At 50.8% G+C, this 16,266-nt stretch overlaps 1 protein-coding gene across 2 annotated transcripts in view; it reads right to left on the minus strand.

Annotated features, from left to right (window-relative positions):
- The window catches only part of GNPAT (glyceronephosphate O-acyltransferase), a 25,419-nt gene continuing 9,153 nt past the window's right edge, over positions 1-16,266 (minus strand). For both annotated transcript variants that reach the window (XM_071219438.1, XM_053912547.2), the window contains 14 exons: positions 15,804-15,980; positions 13,884-14,013; positions 11,448-11,575; positions 11,082-11,157; positions 10,686-10,837; positions 10,434-10,564; positions 8,944-9,167; positions 5,855-6,097; positions 4,438-4,517; positions 3,557-3,697; positions 2,357-2,456; positions 2,183-2,276; positions 1,566-1,627; positions 1-307 (listed from right to left, as the gene is read on the minus strand). In XM_071219438.1, the coding sequence (XP_071075539.1) occupies positions 264-307; positions 1,566-1,627; positions 2,183-2,276; positions 2,357-2,456; positions 3,557-3,697; positions 4,438-4,517; positions 5,855-6,097; positions 8,944-9,167; positions 10,434-10,564; positions 10,686-10,837; positions 11,082-11,157; positions 11,448-11,575; positions 13,884-14,013; positions 15,804-15,980 (1,782 nt within the window). In that variant the 3' untranslated portion in view covers positions 1-263. The remainder of the gene's footprint in view (positions 308-1,565; positions 1,628-2,182; positions 2,277-2,356; positions 2,457-3,556; positions 3,698-4,437; positions 4,518-5,854; positions 6,098-8,943; positions 9,168-10,433; positions 10,565-10,685; positions 10,838-11,081; positions 11,158-11,447; positions 11,576-13,883; positions 14,014-15,803; positions 15,981-16,266) is intronic.

A 16,266-nucleotide genomic window follows, 5' to 3' on the forward strand; every position in this document is an offset into this window, starting at 1 on the left:
TATGTTTTTCCAAACATGTTTCCAAAAGGCTGTTTTATTTTAAAACACACACAGGCTGGACACCAACGCCCTCTGGACCGCAGTGGTGGAGATGCTCACGCCGCCTGCTCTAACCGCTCGCGCAGCCCCTCCCCTGAGCCCCCCGTCTCAAAGTCTTGGGAAGCATGAGAAGAAAGAAGGGTCTATTCCTTGACATCCCTGCTTGCTGTGATGAGAGTCCTTGGAGACTTTATGACCGGAATTTCCGTAACCGTTGGCAATTGTTAAAGTTTTGCGGTTGCTGCTTTTCCTACTGGTGTCTTACAACCTGGGGGAAAGAGAGACAACTCATGATGTGACACGCACTTGACCTTTCTCCCACAACCACTGAACCCACTGGCAGAGAGAAACAGCTGGCCTTTGGGCCCAGTGTGACCCAGGCAGACACTGGCCACTGCGTGAAAGCAGCAGCATCTCAGAGAGCTGCAGGCGTCACCAGCGCCCCTCCAGGGCGGAGGCGGCATCTGAACCCAGTGCAGTGTTGTGAACTTCCAGTCTAGGATGCTCTCTCTCGTGGGTTCATACTCGTACCATACTGGCTTCCCGTCACTAAGAAATCAATTCCATCCTCCTCGCAGAACGAGGGATTTGGGGTTTGTTTCAGCTATTTGCCCCTCTCACCAAACTGAAAACTGAGTTTCAAGGTTCCATGTTCCGAGAGTCCAGTTTCGCCTTCTCGATCTATGTCCGCAACTCCTCTGCCCTCTCCTGCCCCCCTTCCTTTAACCACAGGCCCGCCCTGGTCTCCCCGTTTGCCAGCGACCCCCATCTAGCGCTCTGCCAAGCAGGCATAACCAAGGTGCTCCTTTAGGGCCAGGCACAAACATACAACTGGTAAGAGTACTGCTCAGGGCTTCTTTCAGTGTGGTCGGCAGTAATGTTTCTCAACTGCTGACACCCTCCCCTTCTAACGTCACCCTGCACTCCTAGGAGAAGCGGTCCCCACCTCCTCTGGCCTTTTATCTGTCCCTATCACACTCTGGGCTCTCACCGTGCATCCCATCAACAGCGCCCCCACCTCCTGGGGCTGAGCTGGTCCTCCGTGAGCTGCCAGCCTCTGGAGAAGAGGGAGGTGGGACACTCCCCTGAGGACCCACCGTCTGCCACCAACTCTGAGTGCAGAGTGTGTGCGTGAGTGGGCACCACCCCCAACCCTCCCCGGGGAAGGAAGGCACCGAGGGCCCAGGGGGAAACGAGGCCAAGGCCGGCAGCGTGAGGTGTGAGCTCGACATCTGCCAGTGCCGACGCCAAGGGTCGCGACCTCAGACCTTGAGTGGTCAGGTGACAGTCTCTCTTTTGTGCGAGACTGCCTGTTTGACGCTTGTGGCATTTTTCTGGCGATTTCCCTTGAACTTTCTGCTTAGTTTCCTTGAGAACATCCGCGGTGACACACTAGTTCTGTTTATATCAAAACTCAGCTGCAGTCCACTTCGATCCGCCTTCGGTGCCGAAGGCCACTCCCTCGCTTCACCGCGGGTTGGCAAAGTCACTCGAACACCAATCGCACTTCACCGAACTGTACTTACCAAGCATTTCTTCTAATTTTGTCATGACAGGCTCATTCACATTAAACACACAGTCGTCATTTCTAGGAGGAAGAGTAACAAGCTTTCTTACTGCCTAAGCCAGGGGAGAGACAGCCTTCACCACCGACACAGACACCTCCCTTAAGGTGAGCCTTCAGTTAGGTGCCAGGTCCCCTGCTCCTTCCCGTCCCCCTTTCTGGCTTGTGGCTTCATTCCTTTGGCCACTAAGAGACACCCTGAGAGTTTACCCACTGAGCTTTCTCAGTCTTACATTTGCTCACTCAGAAGAGTGAACAGCGGGTGTACATGCATGTATTATACATGTACGCGTGTACAAATGTACCAGGCACACTCCTCTGCACTCCCCAGATCTTCCTTACACTTTGTAAGTGTCAGTACTCGGCCAAAGTCAAATGCTGGCCCAAAGCACTTCCTTTCTGTGCTTCACCGTCGCTTCCATTTCTAACCGTGAAGAGCTCGCAGGGGAACGCCTCCCACCGCAGCTAGTCGGGAGGTGGGTAGGTGAAGCCCACTGCTGCGCCTCTCTGGGCTCCGGTCAACTGCTCCTAGCTGCCACGGCCCAGTGAGCACCCATGGGAGTTCCCCACAGTACTTACACCTTCTTCTTCTCTACCCCGCCTAGCCTCACCAAAACCGCTAAGGCGTTTTTCTGCACATCAGAGGACAACACGTCGTAGCACCGCGAGGCACCTGAAACAGAGGCGGCGGGAGGGTCAGGACTACTCTAGTTCTCGGCCAAGGAAATCACCACCCACGGAGACGCGACTGACCTTGATCGAGAAGCTGACTCGTGAACGTCCTAACTCTAGCCAAGTACTGTTTCTCAGTGAAGCGGTCGTCTTCTTCCATCAAGAGGTATTTGCAGATGATCTGATTTTAAGAGGGGGGATGAGAAGAACAGGGAGAGGAAGAGGGCAGTCAAATGCAATGGAGCAGCAGGTAATCTCGCGTTACCTCGCTTACGAGAAGGACACGTTAGAGCAGACTAAGCCCCTGCAAGGTCTGAGCACAGAAAAGCGGCAGAATTTTTAACTGCTCCATTGAGCTCGTATCACCGTTTACAGTTAGAAAAAAATGTTTTGCAATAGTGTTGACATTTATTAAAATACAATTTTTACTTGAATGGGTTGCAAATGAAATAAATTACTATCAGGTTAGTCTATCTTATACTGCTTAGGAAGAGAGGGCCCAGATTTCTGTAACTTTACTTTTCCTGTAAAAGGACCTAATAACATGCTAGACCCCCAAATATCTGGGGATTTCTACTAAGACAGGGCCTAAAGGCAGAGATGGTATTGATCCAACACCGACTGAGGGCAAGGCTCTGTGCGTAGGGGCTGTGGGGCCCTGTCACCGACCACAGCGCCAGGCGCTGGAAGTCCTCCCGGGAGTCCCTCGCCAGCGCAGAGCTGACAGCCACGGAGGCCTCTTCTCGCAAACACACGGACCCCCCCCCCCCCATGGCTTCCATCTCCCGCAACCTGCCTCCCTCCGAACCCAGCGCAGTTGCTGCTGACGTACACACCGTCCCCCTCTTTAATCGCTCCTTAGAGCTCTGCCAAACCTTCAGGTACCTACACCTGCACCTTGTCTTTTTCCTTCCAACTGACTCTATGTGTCATTCAAATCTTGCATTTACTGAGTGCCTACTCTGTGTCAAACACCTTGCTACGTGCTCTGAACGAACACAGTGTAAGGAAGGTGTAGCAATACTTGGGTGTCACCGTGGTTACAGGAATGCTGTGCTCAAAGGTGGTAGTAAACTGTCCTCTTGGGTCTGCAATGGACCAAGTCTCCTCTGCGTCCAGGGAGCCAGGTCTCACCTGACAGGTGACATCACTCATCCCACTAATCAGTCCCTTTCGTTCTCCCATTCACCTGGGAGGATACTTGCCCTCCAGGCCAGAAATAAGTACAGGGCAAGAAAATCTTATGGAAGGTAACAGGGAACTTGTGAAAGATGTACATACCCGGTAACATTCCATAAAAGGTTTAAAGAGTCCTATTAAAAATTCTAGCACAGTTTTTCCTTTCTCTGTAACTAGGATGTCCCTCGTGGTCACCTGAATGGTCTCACTTTTACAAAGCAGGTAACAGCCTTCTTCAAAGTCCTGGAGGGGAAGAGGGGAGATGGAATGTACCACGCAGTCAGCACACTGCAGCGTGCAGCCAGGTGCCCTCGGAACAGAATGCAGGCCGCCTCGGCCCTCCCCAGAGGGCGCTGGCTGTTGCCTGGGGGCCACAGAAGCCAAACAAGTCGTTTATGAGCCTGCTGAACGACAACCTGAGAGATGGATGTTCTTTCACTTTGCTAAGCCCATTCATTAAACTTAAAAAGGCAGTGCCTACAGCAAGTCCTAAAATACTTAGAATCTCATTCAAAAGGCCGGCACCCTGCTGTCCTTCTCTACTGCACAGCACCCTTCTCCTTAGCACAGCCTACAGAGAGCTGGCCCTCCTGCTGTGTGTCTGGGGTGGGGGGGGGCGCCTCCCCACCCCAGCGCCCAGCAGTCTGGCTCCAGCGCCAGGCAAGGGCAGACTCTCCCCTTCAAGCAGCAGGCGCCACCCATTCCAACAAGCTGTTAACAGGATACTGTGTGCTGGCTGGTAATCTTTTGCAAAACACAGCTGATTTATTTGGAGTGGCTGCACTACCAGTTCTGAGAGTGGCCTCCTTCTTAACCAACCCCTCAGTCACGGATCAAACTTAAGCAAGAGCCCACCGGAGCGTGCTGAGTCGGGAGTGCCCTGCTGCAGTCACCCGGACAGAGGGAGACACCTCGTGAACCCGTGGCCAACTCTCCAGAGCTCGCCCCGCTCATGTGCGTGCTCTTCGGCTGCAAGGATTTACCTGTAGCTCGTTTCCTGGAAGGAAGATGAACTCCTCCGACAAAACACTGCGTAGGAAGCGAAAGTAACCGTAGATATCCTCTGAAATAAATTCATTACAGAAATCGCATCGTTTTTTAAAATTTCAGGGAGTGGCAAGAAGTCCATGCTACTACCCCCCAAATGCAACATTCCAAAGGCATTGTGTGCATCTGTCAGGGACTAGAGGAATGAAGGCCCCCAACAAAAGCTACAACCGATCCAAATTTCACCTGCAGAGCCAGCTGTGGTCTAGCAGTTTCAGTGTTGAATCCAAACTACAACCAAGCCTCTAATCGGTCAGACTGGAATGAGCAAGACACCACATTCCTTAGAAACTGGGGAGCTTCCCTTTGCCGACCCCAGGTCCCCAGCAGAGAAGACATGGTTTCCTCGTCCCTTCCGACTTCCCACTTCCCATCTCCTGGCCACGCCTGAAGCACTGGAGCCGGGAGGGAACAGCAGAAAACACTCTCTCCTTCCCGGATGTGCAGGGCTGCCTTGCCCGCCAACTACAGAGGCTTCTCACCTTTCTCACTGTCTGTGCCGTGAGCTTTCTCTTTAGAAAGACACGCACACAGGTGACTGTCAAATGTTGCCTCCAGGTTCGGTGTGTTTGTATCACCCTGGAAGACCATGTGCATACCCCTCAGTTACATATGAATTCTCAAGTAAGAAACCTCAGCTAGAGCTGAGACCAAGATTTAAGGTTTCCGTGTCCTGAGCTAAGTCCTCCGAGCTCTCTGGGCCCGTCTCCTCCCTCAGTGACAAAATGAAGGCCCGTAGGGACCAGGACCTCCAAGGCTCCTCCCAAGGCTGACGGTCTGGCTGAGTCCCGTTTCTCTCCACTGCGAATGTTCCTTAGATTCACCCACAGAGCTTTGAGAACAAGACTGGAAGTGCCATTGTCTGGTCCACACTCCAGACCAACCGACTCAGGACTTTCGGGGCTGGGTCTCACCCTCCAGTAATTCAACTGTGTGGCCTGGGCAGAAACCCCAGGCCTTGGCAACAGGCTCCCATGAGCAAAAGCCGTGTCCTACTCATGCACCCACTGCGACTAGGGTGCCGCTGAGTGTCTGCCCTTCCCGTCTCTTGTCCAGTGGGGGAACTGCCAGAGCAGAGAGAGCGTCCGACTCCAGTCCCAGATCCTTCCCAGGTGACTGTGCAACCTTCTAGGCTGATTTCCACATTTATAAAAGGACAGGCTTAGGTTTCTTAGCAGATGGCCATGTATTTAGGGGAAAACCCAATTTCCGAGTGTATGGGCCCCGTTACTTGCGGGGGTTTAAGGGCTGCACGTGTGTGGCTGAGCGTTAAAGGCTCCACATGTCACTCCCTACGCACAACTGAACGGCTGGGTCTCTTCCAAAATTCAAGACCGCGGTCCCCGAGGTTACCTTTCCTGCACCCAGGTGCCATCTGCAACGCCAGAGCTACTAAGGAGGGACGAACAAAGATGTTGAGCAACTGGTTCCTGTAAGCCGAGCACATGAGGAGGGTGATGTGCTGGTAGGTGAGGCCATCGACCACTTCCGGGTCGCCGGTGTCCACTTTCAGAGCCACCCGGTCTTTGACAAGGCTGGCGACGTTGGCGTGCAGAAGAATGCTGGACTGGATCACTTCGTCCGCAGGTTCGTTATCTGCACGCAAGAAAGTTCGTTCAGAACAATGGCAAAAAAATGGGGGTGGGGGCGCTGCTGGGCCCCACAGCCATCAGTGCCGGCAGCCTGACTAGAACGCCAGGTACTGGCTTTAGGCTCTTCCAACTGAGCTAATGTCATATGTGAAGGGTGTTTTATTTATTTTATTTTTATTATTATTACTTTTAATCCTCACCTGAGGATATGTTTATTGATGAGATAGAGAGAGAGAGAGAGAGAAAGAGCGCAAGCGTGCACAAGACATTGATTGGTTGCTTCCTGTATGCTCCCCAACAGGGGATTGAACCCACAACCTAGGTATGTGCCTTGACTGGGAATCAAACCTGCAACCTTTTGTTGTATGGGGCAACGCTCCTACCAACTGAGCCACACCGGCCAGGGCTGTGAAGGGTATTTTAAAAATTCTATTTCAAAAACCAAACTCTCTCTGTAAGGACATGTACCATATCCACCCCAAATTTTTCAGCCATTCTGAAATGCCCATTAGTTCCCACTCTGAAAACAAATACTTCCTCAGGAACCAAGGGTACCCAAAGTTTTATGAGAGCTTCAAGCTGCCTGACTAGAAAAATCGTATGTGAGTTTAATAATACTAAGACAAGAAGACCCATTAGTATATATTAAAACATGCTTCAACCCCCCGCCCCTGCCCCGGCTTACACCAATTCCAAGATGGCAAACATATCACTTTGCCCTTTTACAGGTGAACCAAAGGGTAACGCAAAGCGGCCCCTCCTGGTGTCGGACCTCCCGGAGTGCAGAGGGACACCGAGGGGATCCTCCGGTTCTCCTGCATCAGAGATGACTAAGGACGTGGCCCCAGCAGCTCCTGATAACCCATCAGCAGGCACCACGCTGTCCCGGAGATAACGGAGGGCCTGGCTTACAGAAGCATACGGGAGAGATGGAGGTATTTAATGAATATTCTTGGCAGTGAGATTATTTCACTGTTCACTGCACCAAAGGGCTGGCTGACAGGCAGGCAGGCGGCACACTGCTCAAGCAGGGCAGCGAGCCCTGCCCGGGCTCCGTGGAAAGGACTGGGGAGAAGAGTGGTGTTTCTTCTGGAGGCCCTCACAGCTGTTCTGGACGGACGCGTCCCGTCTCAGCCTGCTTACGGTAATGACACAGGGCGTGACGACACAGGGGGCGGCAGGGGCAGGGTTACCGGTGTTGGTATGGAAAGTAACATGATGATAAACAATATACAAGAATTACCTCTGTTTCACATACTCACAGCTGTAAACCTACTTTTGCCCCATTCTGCATTATATGATACATATCATAAAAGGGTCTAGAAATGAGTTTAGGAATATGCAATAATTTGAAAATAATAAAACTGAGTATACATGACATTCTAATGTAGAAATGAGGTTTAATCACACCACACTATTACTGTACTTAGATGCCAACGGATTCTCACTTTATAACAAAGAGTTATTTTAGGGGCTGAGCTGATATCCTTAGCTATGGATTGGCCACATATTTGTCCCATCTCGAAAAGAACGACTTAGAAAGGCAGGCGTCTGTGTGTTCTCGTGCTCCGGGCCAAACGGAGCCATGAGCTGGCCCCCTTATGACTTCCTACCTTGTATTAGAATCAGGGCACGCTCTGCCCCGTTAGACCAGCAAAGCACCGAGAATAGACATCTAGTTCACCTGCACTTTCCCGTCGGGGACCGACACTCAGCTGATGGCCTCTTCGGTCAGGAATTGCTCCTCAACACTGCTCAGCTCAGCTCCGCCCCGCATGGCCCGCCCAGGCTTCTACGTTTCTTTTGGGCACAGTGGCCTCCCTGAGTGCCTCCCCGCCACCCCCTCCCCACTGTGGCCCACCCTAAAACAGATGCCAGGCTGCTTTCTGAAGGCCAGTTGGTCCTCCTTCCCTGCTCAACACCCTTAACTGCTTCGCACAACCGATGGACCACAGGGCAGACCTCACAGCACACATCCTCACTGTCCCCACCCCCGCAAGCCAGGCCAGGCCAAGGCCCCAACCCTCTGTCAGCAGTGCGCCTCTCCTGCCTTCTTCCTGAAGACTCTTGTTTCCCCCAAGACGGACTCAGAGCCACTCCTCCGCACCTGTCCCCAGGCTGGGCCCTCCCCTCCGCAGTGTTCTCAGGCCCCGGCTGCAGCCCTTTGTCCTTGCCAGTCTGCACGTCCCCCACCCCGCCCTGTGCAAACCAGGTGAACCTGCAGAGCAGGCGCTGCGTCTTGCTCATCTGTGTATCCCTGGCAGTATCAGCACCAACTAGGTGCCCCACACAGGTTTCATGAGTGAGCACAGGTGCCCGACTGTAAGTAATTACCTGGTCTTAGGAGGAACTGTGCTTCCAACTGCAGTCTCCACAATTTCAAATCACAAAGATTGAAAACTTAAGCTGATTATCGTCACATACACCCCAGCTCCCAGCACAGTATCTGCAACTCCGACGGAGTTTTCACAGACTCGTTATTAATACTCACAATCCAGCGAGGCAAACGGGTTGCAAACACTACGTGGTGTAAAAAGAGCTGCGTGTAAAGGGAAGCCATGTGAAGTGCAAGAAGATTCACTATTTATTCCCCCCTCTGCTCCGTGCCCAGGAGGTCGTGCTCTGGTCGGTCCTCAGGACAGAGTCCCGTGGGGAGAAATGACACATAAACAATCATCCTCAGAAGAACCAACGTCCAATAGTGACAGCAACAGATTGGGTTTCCTTTCTCTCTCTGAACAATGCTTGGCTCTACGTCCTATGCAGCTTTTTCATGTCTAGGCTACAACTTCCCCAAATTAAGAAATAAAAAAAGCTGGCATCCTCATCCCGTGCGTCCCACGTACGTACCCGGCCAACTGAGAAACCCCCCGAAGGTCTGGGTTAAGCCTTTCAGCCACAGAGTCTTCTCCACCAGAGTGTCGAAGTCCACGGACGGCTGGTTCTGCAGCAGGACCGCCACGACGAGGACCCACGGGCTCAGCACCAGGTTCTGAATCTGCAGGAGCTGCACTCTGTAGGCAACCTCAGTGACGAAGGCATGCGTGCCCCCCGGCTGTTTCTGAGGGATGTACCTGACGGCAGAGGACAGAGCAAGTTACAGCTGTGCTACCGAGACAAGCGCGAAGGGAGAGGGGTGGGAGAGGCCCCGTCCCCCGGAAGCCTTCTCAGACTTCCTGCCACCCAAGCTCTCCCAGGTCACTGCGCAGGGAGCCTGCCTTTGCTCTACTCTCTCCACGTCTCTTGGCACGCTCTCGATGGGTGATAAAGACACTCAAGAAAAGAGGGCCCTATTATCTCCACGTTTGTTGCTTCTGTGAACACGGAGCAGAATGAACTACTCTGTCTCCCCCAGACCCACGGGACTCAGACCCTCTCGGGAACACACATATCAGGTCACAGGGTAACTGCTCCTGTCCGCACTGGACAGGTGTCCAGGGTGTCGAACTGCCATGCTGTCCCCGAGAAGCTTCAGGGCGCCTGCCGGCACTGCCACTACCCTCGCCCCACAAGGTCCCCAAGCATGGATCACCAAACTGAACCAGATGACACTGGGAACCTACAGGGCTGGCTGGGGCAGGAAGACACATCTACCTAAAAGCAAGCCACGTAATCAGGTGGCTTAATATAAAAGCCGTAGCCAATGAGGGTGCCCTGTTCGCGGTAACAGCCTGATCTGAGACCTACAGAGAGAAAGCCACGACAGCCAAAGCGCACGCCTGCTCCGCAGGCTCTCGAAGCTGCAGCGAGGCGCTGGCTGCTGTGCGGCTGCGGGGGGACCGACAACTTATGAACGATGTTGCAGTCACGTGCCGCCTGTCCAGGCGGGCGCTTTCTGTCTCCCTTGCTTCTCCAGGTCTGTTTCTCTTAGTTAAGAAAACCTAAATGTGTATCATACCTGCATCCTGAAAGAACCTAATTCACTTTCGTGCCCATAAAACTCTCCCCTTGTTGAGAACAGAAGCTCATTCCTATTCGTTATTACTATACAATCCTTTCTGGGATCCAGAGTGCTCTGTGCACACATTGGCTGGCCCACCGTTTCTGTACATTCACGTGTTAACGATGCGCATTTCTTCCCACGCTTCAGTGAGTCGGGGCCTGGCTCCCCTGGGAAGGATGAACACTGTCTGACTTTGCGTATCTATCTAGCATACCTACCCCGCAGCTAATTGTTTTTGGCAAACATATAATTCTTCTTTAATAGAGGCTTTGTACTTCCCCATTGTGTGACCTCAAATAACCAAGTTTCAGTTCTAGAAGTAGTCCAGAAAAGCAGTCCACACTTCGGGATTTTCATCCTTGTTTCCACATCAGTTACGACAATACCAGCCGCGTACCTGGGAACCAAGTTGTATGGGCTTCGGCTTATCCTCCCAGCTGCCAGGGATCGCAGGGACAGAGGGTCTCCAAAGTACACGTGGATGTTGCCAAAATTTTCAGAGAGAATCTTCCTGGCTTTCAGTAATCCCTAACAGTATCACAGCAGGGGCGAAGAAAGCACAAACAAGTAAATCAGGAAATCGGCTGATGTGTAAACTGGCATTTCCTCGAAATCCCAATAAAGTCAGGCTTGGCCATCCTTTACGTACAGTTGTGGACTCTTTCGGCTTAGGGACCCCGAGAAGCTCATACACATACAGAGTTTCCTCCAGTATCTTATCGTAACTGATGCTAATTGGAACCAGGTAGGTGTCAAAAACTTCTTTTTTGAGAAATGGTTCCATCACAATATTCAGGAGACCTGTAAACATCAGGAGAAACGGGTTTTCATAAATATCAAGGAGCCTGAAAACAAGAGCACGTAAGCGGGAATGTACTGAAAGTGTACATTCCATATAAGCCCATAAACAGCCCGGCGTAAACAGTCACACTTACAAAGAAAACAATACCTTGCAAAAAAGGTGTCAAGTCCCACTGAGCAGCTCTAGGGACACCACACCCAAACCTTTGGGTCTGTACTTCTCCCCAGTCTCTAAGTGACCTACCGAATTTAGGGGTCAATGTCTTGGCAGTGCGGCTTCTTGTCCCTTCGAGGAAAAATTCAACAGGAGCATAACCATTCTTTAAAGAGAAAACACAAACAAACACAACAAGACACAAAACCCATCGCCTAGGCTCCAAGGGATGGACGCTGCTTCTGGCTCCTCCCCGCTCCCAGCCCGGCCCCGTGAACACACACTGACAGGGGAGCCACGCAGAGGAGCCGGCCTGCTGAGCTGTGCACGTCCCTTCTGGGGGCACATGCAGCTCAGCGGCCCACTGGGAAGTTAAGCATCTAAACGAGCTCTTTTAGCAAACTTTAGTGAAAAGAAAATAGAGCTTGAAAGTATGTGGAAATTACTTGCATTTACCCGTAACATGGTCTTTACGTATTCGGAGAACACAGCCCAGTAGAGTCTGTTGCCGCGAAAGGTGCGCCGCATGAAGAAGGCACCCGACATCCGCAGCAGCTCCCCGACCATTTTCATGCCTAGGAAGTCTAAACAGAGAGCGGGGTTAATACTGGCCCGGAGAGTCTGAAACTTTCTACAAAGACCTAAACTCAAACTCTATGAAGAAAGATTTCATGTGTATAAGACACCCCTGCGGTATTAGCACACTTTCTGAGATTCAGATCCCTGAGGGGAGACATCTAATGGAATTGTGGAAAAGAAGGAATCCTATGTGCAGGTGCTCACTGGGAGGTCACCTTGTGCCCTCCGCGCACCTCCGTGTTTACAAGGGGACCAGCCGGAGACAGACGGCCACTAGGCACGTGACTGCCACTAACAATGTCAGCACGCTGACGTCTGCAGTCGGCACTGCTGCCTGACCCGACAGACGGACATGCATCCACCACGCCCTGGACAGCCAGGCCAAACGAGCACTCGCTCTCGTTTTTACCCATCAGGTGAAAGCGTCCACCTTCGTTTAGAGGCATAGATTTAACAGAGCAAGCCCAGAAGAGGGCGGGGAGATCTATCTTTAGTTTTACAATAGTCCTTCTTTTCACTTTCCTCACTTTCCAATAGCCTCCTCCCATGTCTATACAGATGAAAATGCCTTTAAAGGGCTAAGTCCCAGCAGTTCTTTGCTCACTGTTCACTGCACTCACTGACAAAGGCACACATTCAAACCCATGGCCTTGGCAGATACTAAAGAAAACTTATTTGCCTTAGCAACCCTACTTTTGGGAATCACCACCACAGGAATAAAAGAACTGAAGTAAAAACACATTGCAAAATTGTTTGTAACAGCAAACCCAAAGTATTATACATCTACACTACTGAATGTTGCTGTTAAAAATTTTAGAAATTAAGTTGGACTCTTTGTCTAATACCAGGTACAATAATTAACTCAAAATGGACCAAAGACCTACATGTAAGCCTAAAACTATAAAACTCTTAGAAGAAAGCTTCATGACATTGGATTTGGGAATGTTTTCTTGGATATGACACCAAAGGCACAGACAACAGAAGAAAAAACCAGAAAGTGGACTCTATCAGAGTGAGAAACTTCTGTGCACCGAAGGAACAGTCAACAGAGGGCGAGTCGGCCCACAGAAGGGAGGAAATATCTGCACATCATGCATCTGACACGGGGCTGATGTCCAGAACACATAAGAACTCCTACAATTCAACAACAAAAAATAAACAAGCAAATTTAAAAGTGGGCAAAGGATCTGAATAGATATTTCTCTTAAGAAGACACAGTAACAGGCAACAAGTATATGAAAAGATGCTCAGCATCACATCATCAGGGAAGTGCAAATCTCCACACCAATGAGAGCGGCTGTTTTATAGTCTCTCACACACACACACACACACACACACACATAGGAAACAAGAGGAACTGGTGAGGCTGTGGAGAAACTGGAACCCTGTGCGTTGTTGGTGGGAATGTAAAACGGAGCTGCCACTATGGAAAACAGGATGGGGGTTCTCAAAAAGTTAAAAGTAATGTTACCACAGAAGCCAGCAACTCTACTTTCGGGAATACACTGGGAGAACTGAGGGCGGGGCCTTGGGCAGACGTCTGAGCCTCTGTGTCCACAGCAGCAGTATTCGGAACAGCCAGGAAGCAGAGCAACCCTCCTGGCCGCCGGTGGAGGCATGCGAAACAAGATGTGGTCTGCACGTACATAGGAGTATCACACAGCCTTCAAAGGAAGGGGATTCAGACACGGCTGTGACATGGATGAACCTTGAAAACCATGCTGAGTGAAACAAGCTGGTCACGAAAGGGGGAGTGCTGTGTGATTCCACTAGTACGAGGTGCGTAGAGGAGTCAGATTCACAGGGACGGAGGAGAACGGTTGCCAGGGCCTTGGGGGAGCGCACCCTGGGGAGCTAGAGTTCAATGGGGACAGAGTGTTGGTCCCACAGGATGGGAAGACTCCTGCGGGTGGGTGGTGGTGACGGCAGCACAACGTGTTGTCCTTAATGCCACGGAACTGTGCGCTCGAAAGTGGTTCACATGATAAATGTTATGTTCTGTGTGTTTTACCACAACGTAAAAATATACTTAAAACATTTAGATCTACTTATTGACCTGCGGTGATGATATATTACCGAATTAAACAAAGCAAGAGGCACGTAATACACAAAGGGAGTATAATCCCCATTTCGACCCAAACCAGAAGCCCTCCGTGCACACATTTTGTGTGCCAGTGTCGTACAGCACAGAGGACACGGGCAATATGCCCTGAGCCTGCGGGCAGGAGGGAGGGGCTGTCCTCGGCCGGCTCAAACTGCTGCGGCGCACATTTCCATGTCTACAGAGGGAGAAAGCGGAAGAGCGACACGTACCCATTCCCGCCGCTATGACCGGCACAGGTAAGTCGTAGTTGTATAAAAGGAAGGACAGCATCAGAAAGTCGATGTAGCTCCGATGGCTGGGCAGCAGGACGACGGGGTGCTCCTGGATGGCTCGCTGTAGCTTTAGAGTAAATAATGCGACGTGTTCATAATTTAGGTTTTTAATTGAATTTACTGGGGTGACCCCGATTAACAAAACTATGCAGGTTTCAGGTGCACGGCTCTACAACCGTTTCGGTTTTCATTGGATTGAAATCGCACGTCAAACCGGAACATGAAGAGTGCGGGCACGAGGCGGGGACGCCACCTGCGTTCTGCCCTTCTACACGCACAACACTCACCGCAGAGTTCTTGTCAAACCACCTCGCGCGATGCAAGAACGTGAAAAAGGTAAATTTTTATGGATCTTCAGATAACAGTGATGATCACTAACGTATATGAGCTGGGCATCATATTAAACATTCTATGTGCCAAGCATTTCACACACGTTGTTCACCACCACCCACTGACGAACAGCCTTAGCTCCCTTGTTTGTGACACGGTCGTGTGTCTAATAAATGACGGAGCTGGGAACACAACTGAAGTCAGCTGTGAACTGCTGCACCGAACTGGCTATGCACAGAGAGAGAGAACGCTCTTCTCCTGTGGGCAGAAAATCCATGAATGTTTAGGACAAATGAGGGGAGCGGTATTAGCAGGGAGGAGGAGGGCCACGTGGCTGGGAGGGATGCCCCTGAGCCGCCAGATGCAGTCCCGAGGCTGCAGACCTCCGCAATGGTCACTGGTGTCAGTGTTGCCTGTTTTCCTGAAATCTAGGCAGGACTAACTGAGGCAAGTGATTTACCATCAGTTAGGACAGGGCCCGCCCACATGCCCAGCCCCGCACGCTGCACTGGTCGCTCTCTGGCAGAGACCCGGCGTGTGTCAGCACTCTAGAGAGTCATGCGGGAAGAAGGTGCGGAGTTTTTCCGTGCAGGAAAAAGCAATCAGATAATAAGAGTGATGCAGTTAGAAAAACCGCCATTGGGCAATCATTACAGTAACTGCTGACTTGGGAAAAAAATCAATCAGTGATGATAATTCTCAAAGGATCTCTCCATAAGATACTTCTTACTTACAAAGGGAAAAATGGTAACTTTACAGTGGGGAAACCTGGCGAATACCCAATACCACCTTAACCAACTGATGCAAGTAAGTGACCACCACCCAAAACGGGACAGACACTACGCATCCCCCTCTGATGCATGGAGGACACGATACTGCTTCGGGGGTATGCCTGCCCACAGGATACAACCCGAGTCCACTGCTGAGAAAACATCACTCCAACTCACATCAAGGGGCCTATAAAACAACTGGTCTGTTCTCTCCATAAATAAGACCACGAAATGCAAAGACCAGGGCACTGGTCCAGACTGAAGAGTCACAGGGGCTGGAAGCTGAGGGCAACGACACAATCTGCAGGACAGGATGTGGCAGGGACAGCTGTGAGGCGTGAACGAGGCTGGATGACAGCGTTGTATCAACGCTGATTTGCTCATGTTGGTAACGGCACCATAAGAGAATGTCTTCGTTTATAGGAAAGACACAGAATATTGAGGAAAGGGTAAAGGAAATGTAGGGGAGTCTAGGCGAAGCATACATAGAAATAATTCGTCTGCTTCTGTAACTTTGTGAACATCTGTACTTCTGTAACCTTGTTTACTTCTGTAACTTTGTGACGTTAGCTTCCTTGGTAAGTCTTACCTGACTAAGTAGGTTAGTCTGAAGCCTCTAGGTCCGGAGGCCAAAGGGGCACACACCATCAGACGGAGGCCTGGTGACCTGGCCTGCCCGCGTAGTGCAGGGTGAGAAGTCTCGGAGTTCACCAAATAGCGAGGGGTTGAAGAAGTGACTGTAAAAGGCAATACTCACCTTCTGAATACCTTCTTCATTGACACACACTTTTGAGAAAATCTGCTTAAATATCTTGCTCAGGGCAAAGGCCAAAAACCGGATGGCTCCCAGACGCAGCTTGTGGCTCATTTCATCCAAGATCTGAGAGGCTTCCTCATGGAGGGCATCCACGGACTGGAGGGATTCCTTGGAAAGCTAAAAGGAAAGAGAGAATGGGACTACATTTCTAAAAATAAATAAATAAATAAATAAATAAAAAGAAAGAAAAAAGACGCCAGAGCCCTTGTTACTCAAGCCAGTTCTAAATGGACCAATATTTTTAAACTCAAAAACGGTATGTTTTCTCCTTAATTTAAATGGACACTTTATTTTCCAACAAAACAAAAGTAGATAAATGATCCAATTTAGACAAGCTTAAAGACTAGAAAAATTCAAGGAGAATCGGCTTTGCAGGACAGCATTTGAGACCCAGGAGAGCCTC

The sequence above is a fragment of the Desmodus rotundus genome, chromosome 10 (assembly GCF_022682495.2).
Source record: "Desmodus rotundus isolate HL8 chromosome 10, HLdesRot8A.1, whole genome shotgun sequence".
In the NCBI taxonomy this organism is placed as follows: Eukaryota; Metazoa; Chordata; class Mammalia; order Chiroptera; family Phyllostomidae; genus Desmodus; species Desmodus rotundus.